At 43.3% G+C, this 18,994-nt stretch overlaps 1 protein-coding gene across 1 annotated transcript in view; it reads right to left on the bottom strand.

Annotated features, from left to right (window-relative positions):
• The window catches only part of PROK1 (prokineticin 1), a 200,608-nt gene extending 181,887 nt beyond the window's left edge, over positions 1–18,721 (bottom strand). Inside the window, exons 1-2 of the mRNA XM_078640568.1 lie at positions 18,656–18,721; positions 17,637–17,762 (exon numbers count right to left, since the gene is read on the bottom strand). Coding sequence (XP_078496694.1) covers positions 17,637–17,762; positions 18,656–18,721 — 192 coding nt within the window. The remainder of the gene's footprint in view (positions 1–17,636; positions 17,763–18,655) is intronic.
• Positions 18,722–18,994: the final 273 nt, after the last annotated feature.

Genomic DNA, 18,994 nt, shown 5'->3' with positions numbered 1-18,994 from the left:
GATGCAAGTGTGGGATTTATTATGAAATGCACTCAGAGGGCATCTTAGAGATGTCCCCTGAAAAATGACCAACCTCTGGTAAGTTCCCTGACTGGCACACACCAGCCTGCCACCACATGACATGTTTCTGTACCCCTGGTGTGGGAGCCGTGGCTCCCTGAGCCCAGAAACAAAGACTTTCCTGGGCGGAGGTGGCCACACCTCCCCCAGGCCAGGAAGAGCCATATGTGACAGGGGAGCTTCAAAGCCCTTGCCGCCTTTGTAAAGCGACCCCAGTCTCTCCTGCTATCAGGAGCCTGTCTATCCTCCTTTTCGACAGAAGACAGTCAGAAAAAATTAGCACAGCCCAGAAGGTGTGCCCCCCTCTGCCAACTCCACCCCTCAGGTGGGGGAGGAGAGGAGAAGCCCACTCTTCAGTGCATGCCGTCTTGCAGATGGCAGGCACTCTCCAATCAGGATTAGGGATTGTGCCCACTCGCCACATGGGATCAGCACACCAAGGGTGTAGGCACTATAAGGTCAGTAGCCCATTGCCTACTGACCTCGAGATTCCTAAAATGCCCCCTAAATACAGTATATAGAGGGCAGCCCTGAACCAAGAAGACAGATTGCCACAACCTACGAAGAAGAAGAACGAAAGAAGATGCCCAGCAGGGGAGACTGCAGAGAAGAACTGACTTGGCCCCAGCCCTACCGACCCGTCTGCTGTTCCCTGAGATCCTGCGCCAAAAGTCACCTTGTCTTGCAGCCAGAGAACACAAGAACCCCTGGAAGGACTGACTGCCTTGAACAAAGACCGGATCCTATGTGAACAACAGCTCTGTTCAAAAGAAATTCCCAAGACAGACTCTAATCCTGCTGAGGACTAAGAAAACCGACGCTTGGAACCACCACTGCACCCGATGCCTACGGCCTGAATCCGAGTGGACCACCGGTCCGAGCAAGGTCCCCCAGCACTCCAGAGTCAGAGTTCACCATGGGTTAACCCCTCTAGGACTTCCTGATGTTGTCTGCTGCCTCTGCAAAGAGACCCCTCCAACCGCATGTGGCCCAGTAAGGTGAAATCCAACCTCAACAGACCAGTAGCGGCTCGTGGAGGGAGTGTTGCAGGGCAGTGAGGTCGGGTGGGGGAGGAGCAGGTTGGGGGTAGTAAACCATGGAATACGGCCATATGGAGGCAATTAAACAAATAAATAAAATTAATTTTGTTATGCATGCTGCATCGCATTTGGCAATGCAGCGCGCGCAATGAAATTCATTTTATTTGTTTACTACCTCTGCTCGGCCATATGCTGTAGTTCACAACCCCCACCCTGCTCTTCCCACACCCCGCCCTACCACCCCGCAGCACTCCCTCCACGAGCCGCTACTGCAAAAGACACCCCTGCATCCAGCCACCCTGCGCCCTGGAAAAGAAAACCCGAGGTGCACCTACATCCCGAAGCCCTGCAACTTACTTGCCCAGCTGTTGGATCCTCCTGGAATTCTTCCTGGACTGAGCCTGCAGCCAAAATCCAAAATGGGCAACTCGTTCTGAAAACAACAGGCACCCAACGCCAAATCAGCACTCTGCACCCAGCCACTACTGTGCTGCTGTGGGTGAACCGTGTGTGGTCGCTCAGATACCCCTTTGCCCTGAGCTAAACTCCAGGAGCTTTGCTCCCACAACCTTGTGACCTGCTCATGAGCAGCCAACAACCGGAGGTCCCCTATCCCCCATTGGATAACATTGGGTCTCAGCACTTTGCACCCGGCCCCTTAGTGATGCTGAGTGTGGTTTGAGAGTGCATTCTTGCCCCTGGGGAGCCCTTGTTCTAACCCCAGAAAACCACCTCCCAAACCTAAGTACTTACCGTTAAACCGATAACCTGGTTTTCTCCCATAGAGCTGCATTGAATGCTTTCTTGTGAAAATTGTTCTAGGTGTGGAGTTGGTTTGTATGAAACCCTAAGAAACTGCAAATGTACAAAAACTAATTTACTTAACTTTTCTCTCGGAAATGTCCCAGTGTGATATCTAGGCATATCACACTGAGCAGAAATGTAACTTAAAACGTAATCAGAAAAGTAACTGGAAAAATATTCTGAAAAGTAAAGGAAAAGTAATTCAAACTGTTTGATAAATAACTAACTTACCTGTAAACCAATCAATCTACCTGCATTCATCTGTAATTCACTGCATAAAGCTTGCAAAGTATTATTTCACTTACCTGCAGCTCACTCATTCCCAGCTCAGCCTCAGCAAAGAGGTTGTAATGCTTTAGGTGATGTGTCTGTAACATATCTGTACTTCGGACAAGTGCAACATGTGTTGCAGTGGTTGCCACATAAGAACCTCTAAGGCTTCCTGGACTAACCACAGATATTACAAGAAATGTGATGATGGCTCACTCTACCACTTGTATTAATGACTCATGGTTTGGGGTGTAGGCACCTCATGTTAGAGCTGCATAGTGCAATTGTACTTACAATCAGGGGTTATGGCAATATAGCCAGATGGCACATAGTTCCAAGGTATATGTACTCAGCAACAGCATGAACTTATGGTACTACACACAGGAGTTGCATGGAGCATTGGTACATGTACTCAAAAACTGCATGGATCTATTGTAGTCTATGCAAAAGGTATATGGAGAAACTTCCAGTGAAGAGCTGCAATACTCCATAAAGGAGCTGCATGCATCCACGGTCCATGAAGGTAACAGTGGTGGGGCAGTGAGGCCGCATAGAGGAGGGGGGATTTTGAGGGGTGATGCAGAGGGAAAATTAAATAAATAGTTTATTCTCCCTAGGCATCTCCCCTGGAAATCCCCCCCAACGTGGCCCCATCACCCCACAGCTGTTACACCCAACAGCTGTTACGTGCACGGACAGCGGCTGGCTGCATGTAGTGATGCTATGTACAATCAAGTACAGTGTGAATCTAAAGTACTACAGACAAGGTATTTGCACTCAGGAACACAGTACTAGACATAGGAGCTACAAGGAACAATTGTAGAGAAGCATAGGAGCTGCTGAACCTCATCAAGGTGTTACAGCAAACAAATGATGGACGGAATACTGACAATGCAAACATTCTCCCCCAGTCAAAAGATCTTGGTTAAATCCATTGTCTTTTACCCACTACACCACCCAAGTTTGGACCCAGCCATATGCAAATCAGTCTTGACCCTGTGCCCCATGAGAACAGTCTAGACCGAACTGCTAGGCCAGGACCTCCCTGGACCAGAGACAAGCATCCTGGGACCGGTTTCAGGGTTTGTCACCCTTCTTCAACCAGGCTAGCTTGAAGAAAGTGGCACAGTGAGCATGGGACCCACGTCTGGGCATACCCATCCCACTTAGGACAAAAAGTGTTACAGCAAACAAATGATGGACGGAATGCTGACAATGCAAACATTCTCCCCCAGTCAAAAGATCTGGGTAAAATCCATCGTTCTTTTGCCAACTACGCCACCCCAGTTTGGACCCAGCCATATCCAAATCAGTCTTGACCCTGTGCCCCATGGGAACAGTCCAGAATGAACTGCAAGGCCAGGTCCTCCCTGGACTGGAAACAAGTATCCTGGGACCAGTTTTAGGGTATGTCACCCTTCTTCAGCCAGGCTAGCTTGAATCCAGTGGCACAGTGAGCAAGGGACCCACGTCTGGGCATACCCATCCCACTTAGGGTGAAAAGTGTTACTGCAAACAAATGGTGGAGGGAATGCTGACAATGCAAACATTCTCCCCCAGTCAGGGTCAGGGCGCAGGGTCAAGACTGATTTGCATATGGCTGGGTCAAAACTGGAATGGCATGGTGAGCAAACAACGGATGGGTTTAGGCCCAGATCTCTGTACTGGGGTTATGTATGGCATTGTTCTGCATTCTGTCCATCAATTGTTGTTTTTGCCTTTTTCACCCCAAGTGGAATGGGTATGCCCAGATGTGGGTCCTGCGCTCTCCATGCCACTGGAGGTAAGCTATCCTGGCTGATGAGGGCTGAAAGCCGAAACTGGTCCTAGGATGCTCGTTTCCAGTCCAGGGAGAACCTGGCCTGGCAGTTCGGGCTGGACTGTTCCCATTGGGCGCAGGGTCAAGACTGATTTTCATATGGCTGGTTCCAAACTGGAATGGCATGGTGAGCAACAAATTATTAATGTAGGCCCAGATCTCTGTACTGGGGTGAATGTATGACATTGTTCTGCTTTCTGTCCATCAATTGTTTTTCCATTTGTCACCCCGAGTGGGATGGGTATGCCTAGATGTGGGTCCTGTGTTCTCCATGCCACTGTAGTCAAGCTATCCTGGCTGATGAGGGCTGAAAGCACAAAACCGGTCCTAGGATGCTTGTTTCCAGTCCAGGGAGGACCTGGCCTGGCCTGGCAGTTCGGGCTGGACTGTTTCCATTGGGCGCAGGTTCAAGACTGATTTGCATACGGCTAGGTCCAAACTGGAATGGCAAGGTGGGCAAAAAAACAAGGGATTTAGGCCCAGAACTCTGTACTGGGGTGAATGTATTTTTTAGAAATCTAGCCTGTACACCGGGTTATGTGTCTATTTACTAAATGTTATCACACATTGTCAACCAATGAATTGACTAGCACCAAAATATATGAATATATAAAACTTTTTTTTATTAGGTATCTTTTTTTATCTCATGGAGATTGTATGATTCTTTTTTCTCCCTTTTTATATATTTTTTTATATATACAATTTGTATTATTTGTTATAACAAAAGATATAAAAAATCCTACTTTTTTTAAACAAATAATTAATAGGATTCTACACATATATACACAATTAGTCATACATGATAAATTCCAATTTATATTACAGTACATATATCAACAATTGATTTTCATTTACAAATACAAAACCGAGTCCCCCAATGCGTTTCGGCCAGATGCCTTCATCAGGAGTTCTGTATTTTCAATTGATGTTTAATAACTTGGAATTTTTCAAAGTGATGTCATGTAGGATTTAAACATTGACAGGAGAAGGATCCTGAATCAGAATAAAATCTCTAGCTAATGATGAACAAACTTCGAATATATCACTCTGTTTAAGGTCTCTGTCGTTTTTGATGAGACGCTGAAAAGTATCCTTAACTCTGGATTCTGTCTTGTAATTGCGGATATTAATAATTCTTGTAGCAACTCCAACGGCTAAGATGGACAGCTGTTTATAGCTCGGGAACTCATGAGGACATACTGAGTAACGAATAAGAACCTGTAATTGTCCCTTCTTGAAGGCTTGTGGACCTGACGCCAGGAGTCCGTGAAAATGGAATCTTGCTCCGCTGTTAGAAGCTTCGTTGTCCCATCTTGCCCGTGCCGATGTAACCTGGGTGAATGTATGACATCGTGCTGCATTCTGTCCATCAATTGTTGTTTTTGCATTTGTCACCCCGAGTGGGACGGGTGTGCCCAGACATGTGTCCCATGCTCTCCATGCCACTGGAGTCAAGCTATCCTGGCTGATGAGGGCTGAAAGCCCGAAACTGGTCCTAGGATGCTTGTTTCCAGTCCAGGGAGGACGTGGCCTGGCAGTTCGGGCTGGATAGTTCCCATTGGATGCAGGGTCAAGACTGATTTCCATATGGCTGGGTCTAAACTAGAATGGCATGGTGAGCAAAAAACAATGGATTTAGGCCCAGATCTCTGTACTGGGGTGAATGTATGACATTGTTCTGCATTCTGTCCATCAATTGTTGCTTTTGAACCTCATCAAGGAGCTGTATGCAGCGGTGGTAACTAGACTCATGGATGTCATTTGTGCGTGGTGAGGGGTCGCAGCAACGACCTCTCGCTTGCCTCCTGTTACTCCTAGCACTTCCTTCGCGATCCCTGGCCTCAAAATTGGCAAAGGTTTTACCCCTTCTGAGGCCAGTGGTCAAGGCCAAACATACCCCACGCACAAATAATATGACACTCGATACTGTGTGTTTGTGTGTGTGTAAATGTGTATGTATATGTGTAAGATTCAGTGAGAACACGGAAGAGAGAGAGAGAGATAGAGATAGAAAGAGAGGGAGTGTTAAGTTAGATTAGACCCGATAGATCCTATCTTGTTCTGACCTGGTTTACATGAAGGGCTGAGGGATAGTTCGATACTATTCTAGGGCTGTAGAGTCATCCTGAGAGTGAATTCTCAATGGCAAGTACCTAAGGATAAATCGAAGCTTGCAGTCACCACAAAGAGCTTTGAAAAGCCATTACAATCTAGCCGTGTGCCAGCAATACTTACAGTACACTATTACAGAGCATATCGTGGATGAAGGAATGGCACCAAACAAATACCAATCCAAGATGAGAAGACAGGTCACTTCTGGTGACAGGGGTTGCCCAAAAGAGTGGTTTTTGAAAAATGCTTCTTTTGTCCCTTTTTGAGTGGTCACCCCCATTTTTGCTAGATTCTACAGCTGTTTTTTTGACTATGCCCATTACGACAGTGTTCAGTGAATGTGCTCTTATTGCTAAAACATGTTAAATTGGCTTTACTTCTCATTAGCTTTTTTAACAATAAGTCCCTCACATATGGTACAAAGTCTGCCCTGGAGTTAAATATCACTAGTGCCACCACTAAAGCGTCTTTGCAAAACATGACATCAGGCCTGCCACATGTACCCCTGCCTGTGCAGGTGTAACTCTGAAAATTGGACCTGTCAAAACAACCCTTTTGACAGGTCTATACCCTCCTTTTAAAATAAGTCACCTCTAAATAAGGCTTAATTGCCAAGGAAGGTAGGGTGCATTATATTTAAAAGTAGGACATGTAAACTTCTAACATTAAACATGTCCTTTTAGTAGCAAAGATCTCAAGCAATAGCTTTTGAATGAGAAAGCAATGGGAGTGATATTTATTATACAACAAATAATTAGCAAAGTTGGATTTGTTACAAATATTTTACAAAAGGTACTTTATAAAAACCAAATTTAACATGCCTAAAATCTCCAGATGCCCATTTACTTGAGCTTTCAACTGCCCCCAGGGAGCTGAATAGGTCTTTGATGAGATATGAAGTAATTCTCAGTGCTACGTCAAAGGCCTTGGGAGTAGGTAGGTGTGTTGTTCCTCTGACCAGTATGAGGACCCGGCTGTGCCCAGAAACGTAATTAACTTCAAAGAATGTCTGCACTTTAACTGACAACAGTAGCTAACACCTGGCCTGCTCATTCCTATGTCCTGTTAGCTAGCTTTTTCCTCCAGTGGGAGAGAAGCTGTCCCTAGAATCAGTTTTGAGTGGCCAAAGGGAAGTTTAATTATTTCCCTGGCAACATATTTAGGTTGGACACAGGAGCTCTGCATGAAGAAAGAAAGGTTCTGTCATGCTCAATTTAGGTAAAGATGGGCACTGTGGGATTGTTTGCAGTAGGGCATGCAGAAACATATGAAAAAGTGCATAAGGTAACCCCCTGGAAACATTTTCCTTATTCTTCAGAGAGGGAGCAGAAATCACACCCACCCACAGGCGATTGCCAGGTATAAATATGCCGGACTAGTTTCTATTGGATTTGCCCTGGGCCATGCTTGTGACCTCTGTTGGAGTGAGTTCTGACCCCCAAAGTGCTTTCCTGATGTCCTGGAACCATTGGATAGTGTCAGAGTGCACTCTTCCTATCTAACACTACAACCAGGAATTTAGAAACTTTTTAAAGACATTTTGCAGGGAGAACGAACAGACGACTGGGACAAACCTCCCAATTCTCCCGCGCCACTGGGCCAAAAGTCAGGTTGCCCCACATTAGCAAATCCATTTCAGTGAGATGTCATGGAGAAGTTCAAATGATATATTGTTTCGAGGTCTATACTTCTTATAAAAAGGGTATCATCCAATCAAAATGTTAAAAGCGTATTACTTAAAGATTTTATTATTTTCTTGCTCTGCTGATACCAAATTATTTTGAACAGAACTAACTGTTATAACTTGAGTGTGTGGAGTTTATGTGCTAGGGTGGAATGTTAGCCATGTCATGTTGATGTCATTAAGTTTTAGGGGTTGGGGGTTCTGAGCAGTGTTGGTTGGCTCTTGCAGTTGGAGCGGATCGTGACCTGGAAGGATTGGTGACTCTACCATTCGTAAAGAATAAACCTCTTTGAAGATAACCTTGGTTGTGTCACTCTGTGGAACTTAACATTGGCGACGATTGGGTAAAAGATGGATTATCACCAACCCTCTTTTTAAAAAGAACCAACCTACATCCTTTTTTTTTAAAAAGAAGGAAAAATTATCTCCTTTCTTCGACAATACAGACTGTCTGTTAGCAGACGCGAAGAGCACTTTCTGAGGGAAGTCCTAGTGTCGGTGTGGTGTTTCAGTAACAGATTTCTTAAAAATAATGGGCAGAGGGCGACAATCTGTGAGAAGTAAATTTTTTGAAGGAGATGGTGTCGAGGGTGTCGTTTGCTCACTAATGATAACGTCATCGAATATGGGGCGCAAATATCTGTGCTGTGAGATCTGGAACGGAAGTGTATTACAGAGTAGTATTGACGAATTCACGTTCCCGTCTGAACGTAAAGTGGAAGCTTGTCTGCAAGCTTTGGATGCCATCTTGAGTGAAGTTGATTTGTTGAGTGATAGCACATAAGGTATTGTGCTCAACGTGATCACTTCGGCATCGGCATCGGCATGCACATGCGGAAGTGTATACTGGAAGGATGAAGCACGCATCTTAAACTGTTTGTTGTGATTGATGACTCATGACAGTTTGGTTGTGTGAATTGTGATCCATGGTGCACCTGGTGAGCTCCAAGAGACTGTGCTTTCAGGTCAAAAACTTGTGGCAAGTCGGGGTTGGGGGCATCCTGAATTTGCACTCGGTGATGCACACACCTTTATTTTACTCGGCTTTGCATGACTGTTTATCGTACGATCTTTAATTCACAATTTTATTTATTTATTCATGCTAATTTTTTTTTGTGTACCTCTCTTTGTTCACTTCTTGTGAAATTGTTAGTTGGCCATTTACAACTTATTGAGTGGTGTTCCTGAGAATAGTATGTATGAATGGAACTCGTGTATGCTACGAGCACATAATTGTAAATGTGTTTCTTTTTCCATTTTTTCTTGCAGTAGTTTTATATAGTATTGTGCATAGTATTGAAGTATATGAGCATTTATTTTCATTTTTATTGTAATTGGTTTTGGTATTTAACCAATTTGACAACATGGCAGCCACCAATATGTCAGAACATCCTAATTTTCTCTCGGTTGAGAATGAACCAACATTGCCCTGGTGGAAATGGAAGGACATTGTTGATCCATATTTGATTGCAATTGGTGGTGAGAAAGTTTCAGCACATCACAAAGAAGCCATTTTGTTACATAATTTGGGGATTGAGGGTAGATGTGTATATGAGAGTCTTGATGAGATGGACATTGGTAAGGGTGAAGGTGAACCCAATAATGTATTTAATATGTCAGTTAAGATGTTGGAAAAACATTTTGGTATGCATATCAATGTGGTATTAGAGACACATAAGTTTTTTCCTAGAATGCAAGGGAAGATGGAAAAGATCAGTAGTTGTGTTGCAGCATTTTACGTTGGCTCAAACATGTGAATTTGATCATCTTTCGAATTCATTGATTAGCGATCAAATAATGTCAAGGTTCAGGAAAAGCTGCTTGCTAAAAATCCTAATTTGAAGGATGGGGTAGCTATTGTGGAATCTATGGAGAAAACAAGTATGTGGGTGCAAGAAATGTTGGATGAGAAAGGAAAAGTTGTGCCAGGTATGGCTATGTCAGCGAATTAAGTGAAGGGACTGAATAAGCACCCAGAAAAAGATTGAGAAAAACTGGGGCAACAAGAAACAGAGATGGTGAGAAGACGGTTAAAAGGAAAAAATATCCTCAGAAGGAAGTTGTAAGCGTTGGTTTAAAGTGTTTCAGAGTTGAAAGTAATGGTCATTTATCGAACAGTCCTGGATGTTTTGCATTTTGTAAGCAATGTGCTAAAAAAGTGCACTATTCATGAGTGTTCAGAGGTTCCAAACAACAAGTGGTGAATTGTTTGGACGATGAAGAGAAATTGTATTGAGTGTGAGGAATGATAAGTTTGTGGATGTGGATCCAATCGAGATGCCTGAGTGTGAAATCATAGTGGGAAATAGGCAAATTTCAGTGCTTGCGGACTCATGGATCACCCTACACCATGATTGGTGATAAAAATTCGTATTCAGTGTTTGAATGTGAGAAGATCACATTATCAGCATCAGAAATTAACCTGGTGGGTTATGGGGGCATGACATTTAAAGTTGTGGGTTATTCTGTGATGAAAATTCAGTTTGCTCATCGTGAGACAGTTGGTAAAGTGTCTGATGTAAAGAGAGGTGATAACCTTTTTGGGTGGAGACATTAGAGAGATATGGGTATAATACTCCATCCAAATGTAAAAAAAAAAAGTGTTAGATTTGGCCAGGCAGGAGTTGCCTGAGGAGGTTTGTTTAAAATTTCCTAAAGTGTTTGGAAGTTAGATGGGTTTGTTAAGGAATTTTGAGCACAAAACTGTACATCCTGAGTGGGGTTGTAACAAGTGTGTCCAAGGTCAGGATGGTTCCCCATATGATGCTGTCCCTGTTGGAGCAGGGAAGCAAGAAGCTATTGGGAAGAGGTGTGACAGAAGAGATAGAGAGTTCTGAGTGTGTATCTCCAATAGTTTTGGCATCCAAAGATAGAGGTAAGGAGATTTGTTTGTGTGCTGACTTAAGGAGATTGAAAAAGTACATTTGGGTGGACAGATAAACCCTACCAAACATAACGGAAACTTTGTCACTCATGAAGAATGCTCAGATTTTCAGTGTGATTGGTTTGTCCTCTGCTTACCACCAGGTCATGCTTCATCCTGATTCCAGGCCTTTGACGTCATTTGTGACTCTTCTGGGGGCATTTGGATATATTTGCATGCCTTTTGGTCTTGCTTCGGCTTATTTTCAGATAGTCATGAAATAAGTGCTTGTGGGTCTGGATTAGGGGCTGTTCTTTCAGGATGACATAGTGGTCTAAGGAAAAACTTGCAAGAGCTTGATGACATTCTTTGGAAGGCATTGGAGCGGTTGCAGAGTGCAGGGTTGGTTATCAAGAAGGAGAATGCAAGTTTCGGGTGACGGCAGTGACTTATTTGGGTCATATCATCTCAGGTGAGGGAATTAGTCCAAAGATTTATTTTACGAATAGTATTGTTGAAGCTCCCAGACCGTGGAATAAGGATCAGGTGCGTTCATTTTTATGTTTAGCAGAATTTTGTTCTTGGACCATTCAGAATGTTGCTATTATTTCTCAGCCCTTAAGCAAGTCTGCTTTGTTTTAAGCAATAGCCTGGAGAATAGAAAGCAGAGAGTAGAAAAAGTAGAGGAGAAAGTGAATGTTCAGAACGGGCCCAGGCTAATGGGCAGTGTGTGACCAGAAGGGATAGAGAGCAGAGATAATAGCAAGGATTCAGGGGCAGGGTGTAAGTAGAAGGAGCAGACAGCAGAGGAAGCAGTGCTTGAGCAGAAGTATAGGGGAGAATAGACTGCAGTGAGTAATCAGAGAGGACATGGACCAGTGGAACTGTGAGCCAAAGAGGCAGTGTAAGTGAAGAGGAGCAGTATGTAAGCAGAGGGGGCAGGAAGCAGAGACAACAGCGTATGATTTTACAGTGTGCAACTACAGCGGGCACGGAGCAGAGAATGCAGTGTGCAAGCAGAAGGGACAATGTGTGAGCAGAAAGGGGAGGGAGGAGAGACGGTATTGTATGTTCAACGGGAACAGTGTGTGACCTGATGGGGAATGGAGCGGAAAGGGCAGTGAGCATTCAGAGGAGAGATGAAGGAGAGGACAGTGTGTGAGCAGAATAGGTGGGGAGCAGAGAGAGCAATGAGAGTTCAGAGAGGGCATGGAGAAGAGAAGCACTGTATGATTAGAATTGGCAGGAAGATGAGAGGGTAAGTATATGAGCACAGAGGGCATTGAGTAGAGAGAGCAGTTAGTGTTCAGATGAGGCTGGGTGCAGAGGGGGAGGTGTGTGAGAAGAAGTGGCAGAGAAGACAATGATTGATTAGAGGTGAAGGGAACAGAGTGTCAATGTGTGAGCAGAAGATGCAGGGAGCAGAGGTTAGGTGTATGAGCAGAAGGGGCAGTGAGAGGAAAGAGCAGTGTCTCATCAGGCAGGGGATGGAATGGGAAGGCAGTTTGCGTTCAAAGGGACCAGAATCAGTAATGTGTGAGCAGAAGGGGCAGGGGCCGAGAGGATATTGAGTGGTCAGAGAGGGCAGGGAGCAGAGGGGGTATTTAATGAATAGAACAGATTTGGAGCTCAGAAAAGGGGAAGATCAGAGATAGGAAAATTAAATAAAATATATTGTTCCATCATAAAAGATCAAATAACATACATTTCACAAGTGGTTATGCCCCTGCACTCCTATATAAACTTGTAATTCTCCCTAACTTATGTACGAAATTGGATCACTTGGTCTTGGTCAGCAGTAATTTTGTGAACCTGGCTTGCATGGTTGATCTCCTGACTGATATATCTTAATTCAAAGGCTTACATTAGTATGAATGAATATGAGTGGTAATGGATTTCCTTTCAAAGATAGTCTATCTGGCTTCACTGGAGGCTCTGGAAATAGTTATGCAACTGTCTAAAGCTTTAGTGATGTTTAGGCCATATCACAGAAAGCGAACACTGCAAGTACTAATTTAAGATTTAGAGTGATTTTGAAAATCTAACCAGACCAAGTGCATAGAGGTAGGATCCTAATCAAGGAAATACTTGGAGTTTTCCGCATATGTATTTACCTCACTCTGGACAATTGTCCCCAGATACTTTCAGGCTGCTTTTACCATATTGACCATTTTTATTAAAAACTTGGAGGTGAAGATTTCCTGCTGTTTGTATAGTCGTTTTTCAATTCTTTGAACTCTCACAACTGAATAAAGATAGCTCCTTAGTGAAGATGCCTGAGATTTGTAACTTTTATCTTTGTGTCAATCCCACCTCAGCCTTCATCTATATAGGCTCCCAATAACCTCACTGGTGAAGCCGATACGCCACTAGAGAATGCAGTGGCATGGTAGGGTGGCTGATGATGAAGTATGACACCAAGAGGGTGTGCTAGGCCACGCCTATCACATTTTTTTAAATGATTCATAAGAGTTTTGATTAGGGTCCCCCATTGACCATATAAAGTAATTATTGAGGTCTATATGGTCTAGCAAAATTGTGGAATCTGCCAATATCGAACCGTCTTTGTCTTATCTGCCTTGCTGTGTTTCACACTATAAACAGGAGGATGGAAATATAGGCAACCCATCTCTCCTCTCAGTCCACCAGACCCTCATAAAGATAGGATGTAATTTGTTTGTGTGAATGTGAAATGTAGGTTATCAAGCAAGAATCAGGTAAAGTTACAGGTGGCTTGGCATGGATACCCAAATAGAGAAACTGGTCCAAGATTGTTGTGAATGCATGAATGGTGACATGATGTACAAAGTTAAGACACCACCAAAGAAGATTAAAAAGTTACCTTATTAATCATGAGAAGATATTTAGTTGGATATTTAGGCCAGCTAAAAGGAGAAAAATGAAATACCTTCCTTCTTGTGTTTGTTAATCAGTTTTTTATTGGGTATGAATTAGCATGTGTGTACAGCATTGAGACTAAAAGATTCACAGACTTTCTAAGTAACGTTTGTGTATGTTGACTGACAGTGGTTTCAGGCTTAATTTGAGAGAAATGGAGGGATATCATACAAAAGCAAACTGTACGGTGGAGAGGTTTAACAGAGAGATAAGGTAATGTTTACAATTGGAGAGAAGTATAGGTAGAAACTGAAAGGATGAATTGATGAAAAGTTTGTTTGTTCAGAGAGAGCAAAAAAGGGAAGCACAGAAGTCTCTCTCCAAACTGGATGAGTTAAAGAAGGAGAGTAGTGTTCGATGGGAGATTGACAATGGGAAGATCAAGGATGAAAAGTGGGTGAATTTTGCAGATCTGCGGTCCGCGAATTTGCGCAAAATCGCAAAAGAATCCGCAAATTCGCGGATTTTTTCACGAACTTGTGGATTTTCCCACAAAGTGCGATTTGCACTGGAGTACTTTTTACTGGCTAACCAGTAAATGCTACCTTGTTGGGTAAATGTATAGTGCTTTTCCTACACTGCAGCTGCGTAAAGGGCCTGATGATTTGTCTCCACCAACCATGTGTGCCTGTAACTTTGCCACCGCGCCAAAAGGCGCCGAGGTCCCTTGAGTGAGCTGTCCCTCATAGTTGGGAAAGGGCGGGAAGACATTTGATACCGCTAGTGTGTGGTGTGGGGCCAAACGGGCGGGGCTTCTATGCGTGTCAACATGCCTCTTGTATATAAAGGGTCAGAGACCGAGCAGGGAAGCAGGTGAGGAGAAAGCAGCCTCCTGGTCACAGGAACTACACGGGGATTGCGCTCGAGAAACTCATGGATTCAAAGACCTCCCTGGAGTATTACAGCTAATTTTGGACGGCAGATATGGGGTTAAAGCACACTTGCCCAGCCTCGACCGTGCTCACTAATGTTTTGGGCTGAATAAAACGTTACTGAATTTGAGCTTCAACTCGGGCACCTGCTTTATTTATATCTGTAAGTGCTTCCTGTTGAGGTTTAATTTTTGTGACAGGAGCCTCGTGCCAGAATGAATCCTGCCCTGCATAGTTATCCACGAAGATGCCACCGTTTTGTCATGTGCAATACCTCTACTCAACTGGAGTACTTTCTACTGGCAAATCAGTAAGTGCTACCTCATTGGGTAAATGTATAGTGCTTTTCCTACACTGCAGCTGCGTAAAGGGCCAGAAGATTTGTCTCCACTGACCATGTGTGCCTGTAACTTTGCCACCGCGCCAAAAGACGCCGAGGTCCCTTGAGTGAGCTATCCATCATAGTTGGGAAAGGGCGGAAAGACGTTTGATACCGCTAGTGTGTGGTGCGGGGCCAAACGGGAGGGGCTTCTATGCGTGTCAACATGCCTCTTGTGTATAAAGGGTCAGAGAGCGAACAGGGCAGCGGGTGAGGAGAAAGCAGCCTCCTTGTCACAAGAACTACACGGGGATTGCGCTCGAGAAACTCATGGATTCAAAGACCTCCCTCGAGTATTACAGCTAATTTTCGATGGTAGATATGGGGTTAAAGCACACTTGGCCAGCCTCGACCGTGCTCACTTATGTTTTGGGCTGATTAAAATGTTACTGAATTTGAGCTTTAACTCAGGCACCTGCTTTATTTATATCTGTAAGTGCTTCCTGTTGAGGTTTAATTTTTGTGACAGGAGCCTCGTGCCAGAATGAATCCTGCCCTGCATAGTTATCCACGAAGATGCCACCGTTTTGTCATGTGTAATACCTCTACTCAACTGGAGTACTTTCAGTAAGTGCTACTTCGTTGGGTAAATGTATAGTGCGTTTCCTACTCTGCATCTGCGTAAAGGGCCAGAAGATTTGCCTCCAGTGACCGTGTGTGCCTGTAACTTTGGTCCCTTGAGTGAGCTGGCCAACAAAAAAATAATAATCCGCCCGCAAGCGAATTTGCAAATTTTCCAGCAATTTCGCGAGATTTGCGGATCGCGAAATTGCCGAAAATCCACAAATTTCGCAAGCGGAACGGATTTTTGGCCTATGCCTAGAAGGGATCGAAAGAAGAATTTTGATCTTCAGAAAGCTGTTTCAAGTCAAGATATATAAGTTGGTGATTTTTATGTTATTAGGTCTCCTTTATTTACAAGAAAATTACCCATTTTTAAAAATCTTTTTTAAAGTACTGAAATTGTTTTGCACTGCTGGCAAACTTGATGATGGGAGAATATGGATTGTTCTCTGCTTTTCATTCTGTGCTCTTCCCCTCCTGACTCTAAACTCTATGCGATTCAGTTGATGCTGAATGAGCATATCTGTCATGCTGTGGCTGACGTGCTGTGAACAAAGATTTAAACTTAATACTGCAGGACCCCTGAAGTGTTATTTCAATACCCACACAATTTGTATTCCTTATTTGGCCGGTTAATCCAGTTACCAGACACATCCGGATTTAATGGGCACATACTTTTGTGAATAATTGTAGACGAAGGGACTCCAGCATCTGATAGTCAGGTTTGTCAGTTTTATGGACACATTAGATTTATCGGCCAACCTGACTAAGTCCTATGTCATGGAGGTAGGGAACAAACCTTGCAAGAAGTTTATTTACAAAATAGGTGACCATAGCACAGGGAAGGTGCAGACTTTTTCATACCTAGGCATTTTATTTGATGAGTTTTACATTGTAAAACACTAATTGAGGAGTGTTGTAGTAAGTTAGTGTCCTCCACAGGTTCAATCATGAATTATGGTCGTAGGCTGGGTCGCTGGTCACCTGAGCAAGTGGTGAATTTGTATAGCTCGATCTGTTGCTCTAAAGTGTTACACGAGGCTGAAGTTTGGAGCTATAGCGATAATCACCAGCTACAGATAGAGGAGAATAAATATTTGAGAAAATTGCTCAAAATTCCACAATGTACTTCTCCCTATATCACTCACGAGGAATTGGGCATGGTTCACATCGAGGATTTGGTTCAGGTTAAACCAATTACGGCCTGGCTTAAGATCTGGGTTAACCCAGAGGCTAAACTGAACAGACAAATAATTATGGATTGCCTCAGTAGGGATAAAGGGATGAGCATCCCACGGTTGAAGTATGTGAAGTCTTCTTTAGAGGGAATTGGGTGTAAGGACCTCTTTCTAAATCTGAGGGCAATTATTAGCCAGGACAAGAACAGAGTTAAGAGGATATTTTGTAATCATGTAGCCTCTCAAAGAGAAGTACGGGAAGGGGGCAAACACTCTGTTCGCTCTCACAGTCTGTTGAAGACCTGTGAGGGTATGGAACCCTACTTAGCCCTCAAGTCAAATGCGCAGGATAGATTTTTATTCACTCGTTTTAGGCCCAACCTTTTACATCATTTAATGGCAGATCCGCCAGGTTTTACTTTAGCTGTTGAGCAGAAGGGTCCCAGCGGTTGCGACTATCGGTCCACTCAGGATACCCTTCATTTTGTATTATTATTTTACTCATTGCCAAGGCGCCGTTTTTTGTTAAGCATTTTAAAACAGTCCAAGTTTAGGCATGCCAGGGTTGCCTTATTATTCTTGCAAATGGCCAATGACCCTATGTATTGTGAACTTTTTGAAGCTAGCATTCAAATTAAGGAAAACAAGGGGGATTTGCTGAAATATGTTTTATGTTTTATAGGCTATCAATTGTTTGTACAAGAAAGGTTCAATTATTTGTAATTGATTGTGAAATTGTTTTATTAAATATCTATGTACTTGTATTATTATGCACTTTTATGGTATTTTCTAAATGTCGAATAAAGTATATGATTAATTGATTGATTGAAGTGTAGAAACTACAGAGGTTCAACGTTGTGCTGTCTGCAGGTCATGCAATAAACTCTCAAAATTATACCGTTTGTGTATATATATTTTAGAAAGCCCGATGCTACAAAAAATGTGTGCATGCCTCCTTTCGGTGCCTGTGCAGAAGTGCATTATGGGTTCACTTCAAGACATTTAATATTATTTTGGAACTTGAAAATGTTCCAGCGGTTTCATATGCCACCTGGCCCATTCAGAGTAAGAGCAGGAAAATATTTTCCAATACCTTGTGGCTGAACGGGTGGCAGTCTTCTCCTTCTTGCCCCAAAGGGGTACACATTCGAAGCCCTCGCAGCCACAGGCTGATGGCACAGCAGGTTCCACCCCCGCACTGCAAATCTCTCTCACATGCCTAAGAGAAAGTTGAATAGGACATGACAGTTATCGACATGGTATGATATCTATATTGTTTATATATATTGTAGTCTTGTATAGAATAAGGCATAATTGGTACAATCATGATTACGAATGAGTGAAACTCAGTAAACAAATCGCAAATATTACATAAGCATCAGAGGAGAAACCATCTTGTAATTTAGAAATGCAGTAGTAATTAAATGGATGAAACCAGTAAAATATTAGTAAAAGGGAATAAAGAAGGGCTATTGTATAAAACTGTGTACATGTGGATGAAATATCAAAGTCTAGTAGGCTTCAGAGAAAAGCCAAAAAGAGTATTTTGTCACGTTTGTATAAGTAGACAAAATATATCAGCCGCTAAAGGAATTAAACTGTGGTGTGTTGAGTGTGTTTTGCACCTCACCGAGAGCATGAAAGAAAACGAATTGAGCTCTCATTACGAGTGGCCAGTTCATTCAGATTTTGCTGGTAACTATATTCTAAGATCCATGGGAATACAGTGCATCTTTTCACATTCAGCAGCCAAATGAGGAATTAATAAATTAACTTGACTCATTAATGGGACTTAGCAGGCCCAAATCCAGGGAGCTCGTAATGAGGCACAGGGCTGAAGGCTGGAGGCATATGGAGCCAGAGGGGAGAAATACCAGTTAAAATTAAAATGTTACATCTCCAAATCTGCAAACAGAACACACACCTTAAATCAGCAGGTGCGTAGCTTCAGGGGGTGTTTGGGTTGGTGCACCCCCCTTATAAATGTATTCTGAAGTAAATAGTTGAGGGCAGGTGCTTACAGTCGGGTATGGTAAGGTGTCTGTTGGATTTCATCTAGGATTGTTACATGCACACACAGACTAAAACACACACACACACACTATCTCTCACTTGAAGTTCTTTTTTTCCTCTCATTTTGCCAGCTCTGTTTTTCCCCCCTTGAAGTTCTTCAAACATGTGGGTTATTTTTCAAAATATTTTGCTAACATATGGGTTATTTTTCAAAATATTTTGCTTTAAGTACGACTAACAATCCACACTGCTCTCCCTTTCCACTGCCCCTTCAGCTCCCATCATGCCCTGCTTCTCAGATAGTGTATGCTAAAAAGATTTCCCAGCCTGATTATTGGGAAATCTGACGCTCCCTCTCCTCCCATCTGTTTCTGACCAAGCTACACCTTTGTAAATCAGAGGCTGGTGGAAATTGTTTCAGCAAACACCAATAAATAA

This window comes from Lissotriton helveticus, chromosome 5_1 (assembly GCF_964261635.1).
Source record: "Lissotriton helveticus chromosome 5_1, aLisHel1.1, whole genome shotgun sequence".
Lineage (NCBI taxonomy): Eukaryota > Metazoa > Chordata > Amphibia > Caudata > Salamandridae > Lissotriton > Lissotriton helveticus.
The sequence above is the reverse complement of the archived record's forward strand: the minus strand, read 5'-3'. Positions and strand labels throughout refer to the sequence as shown.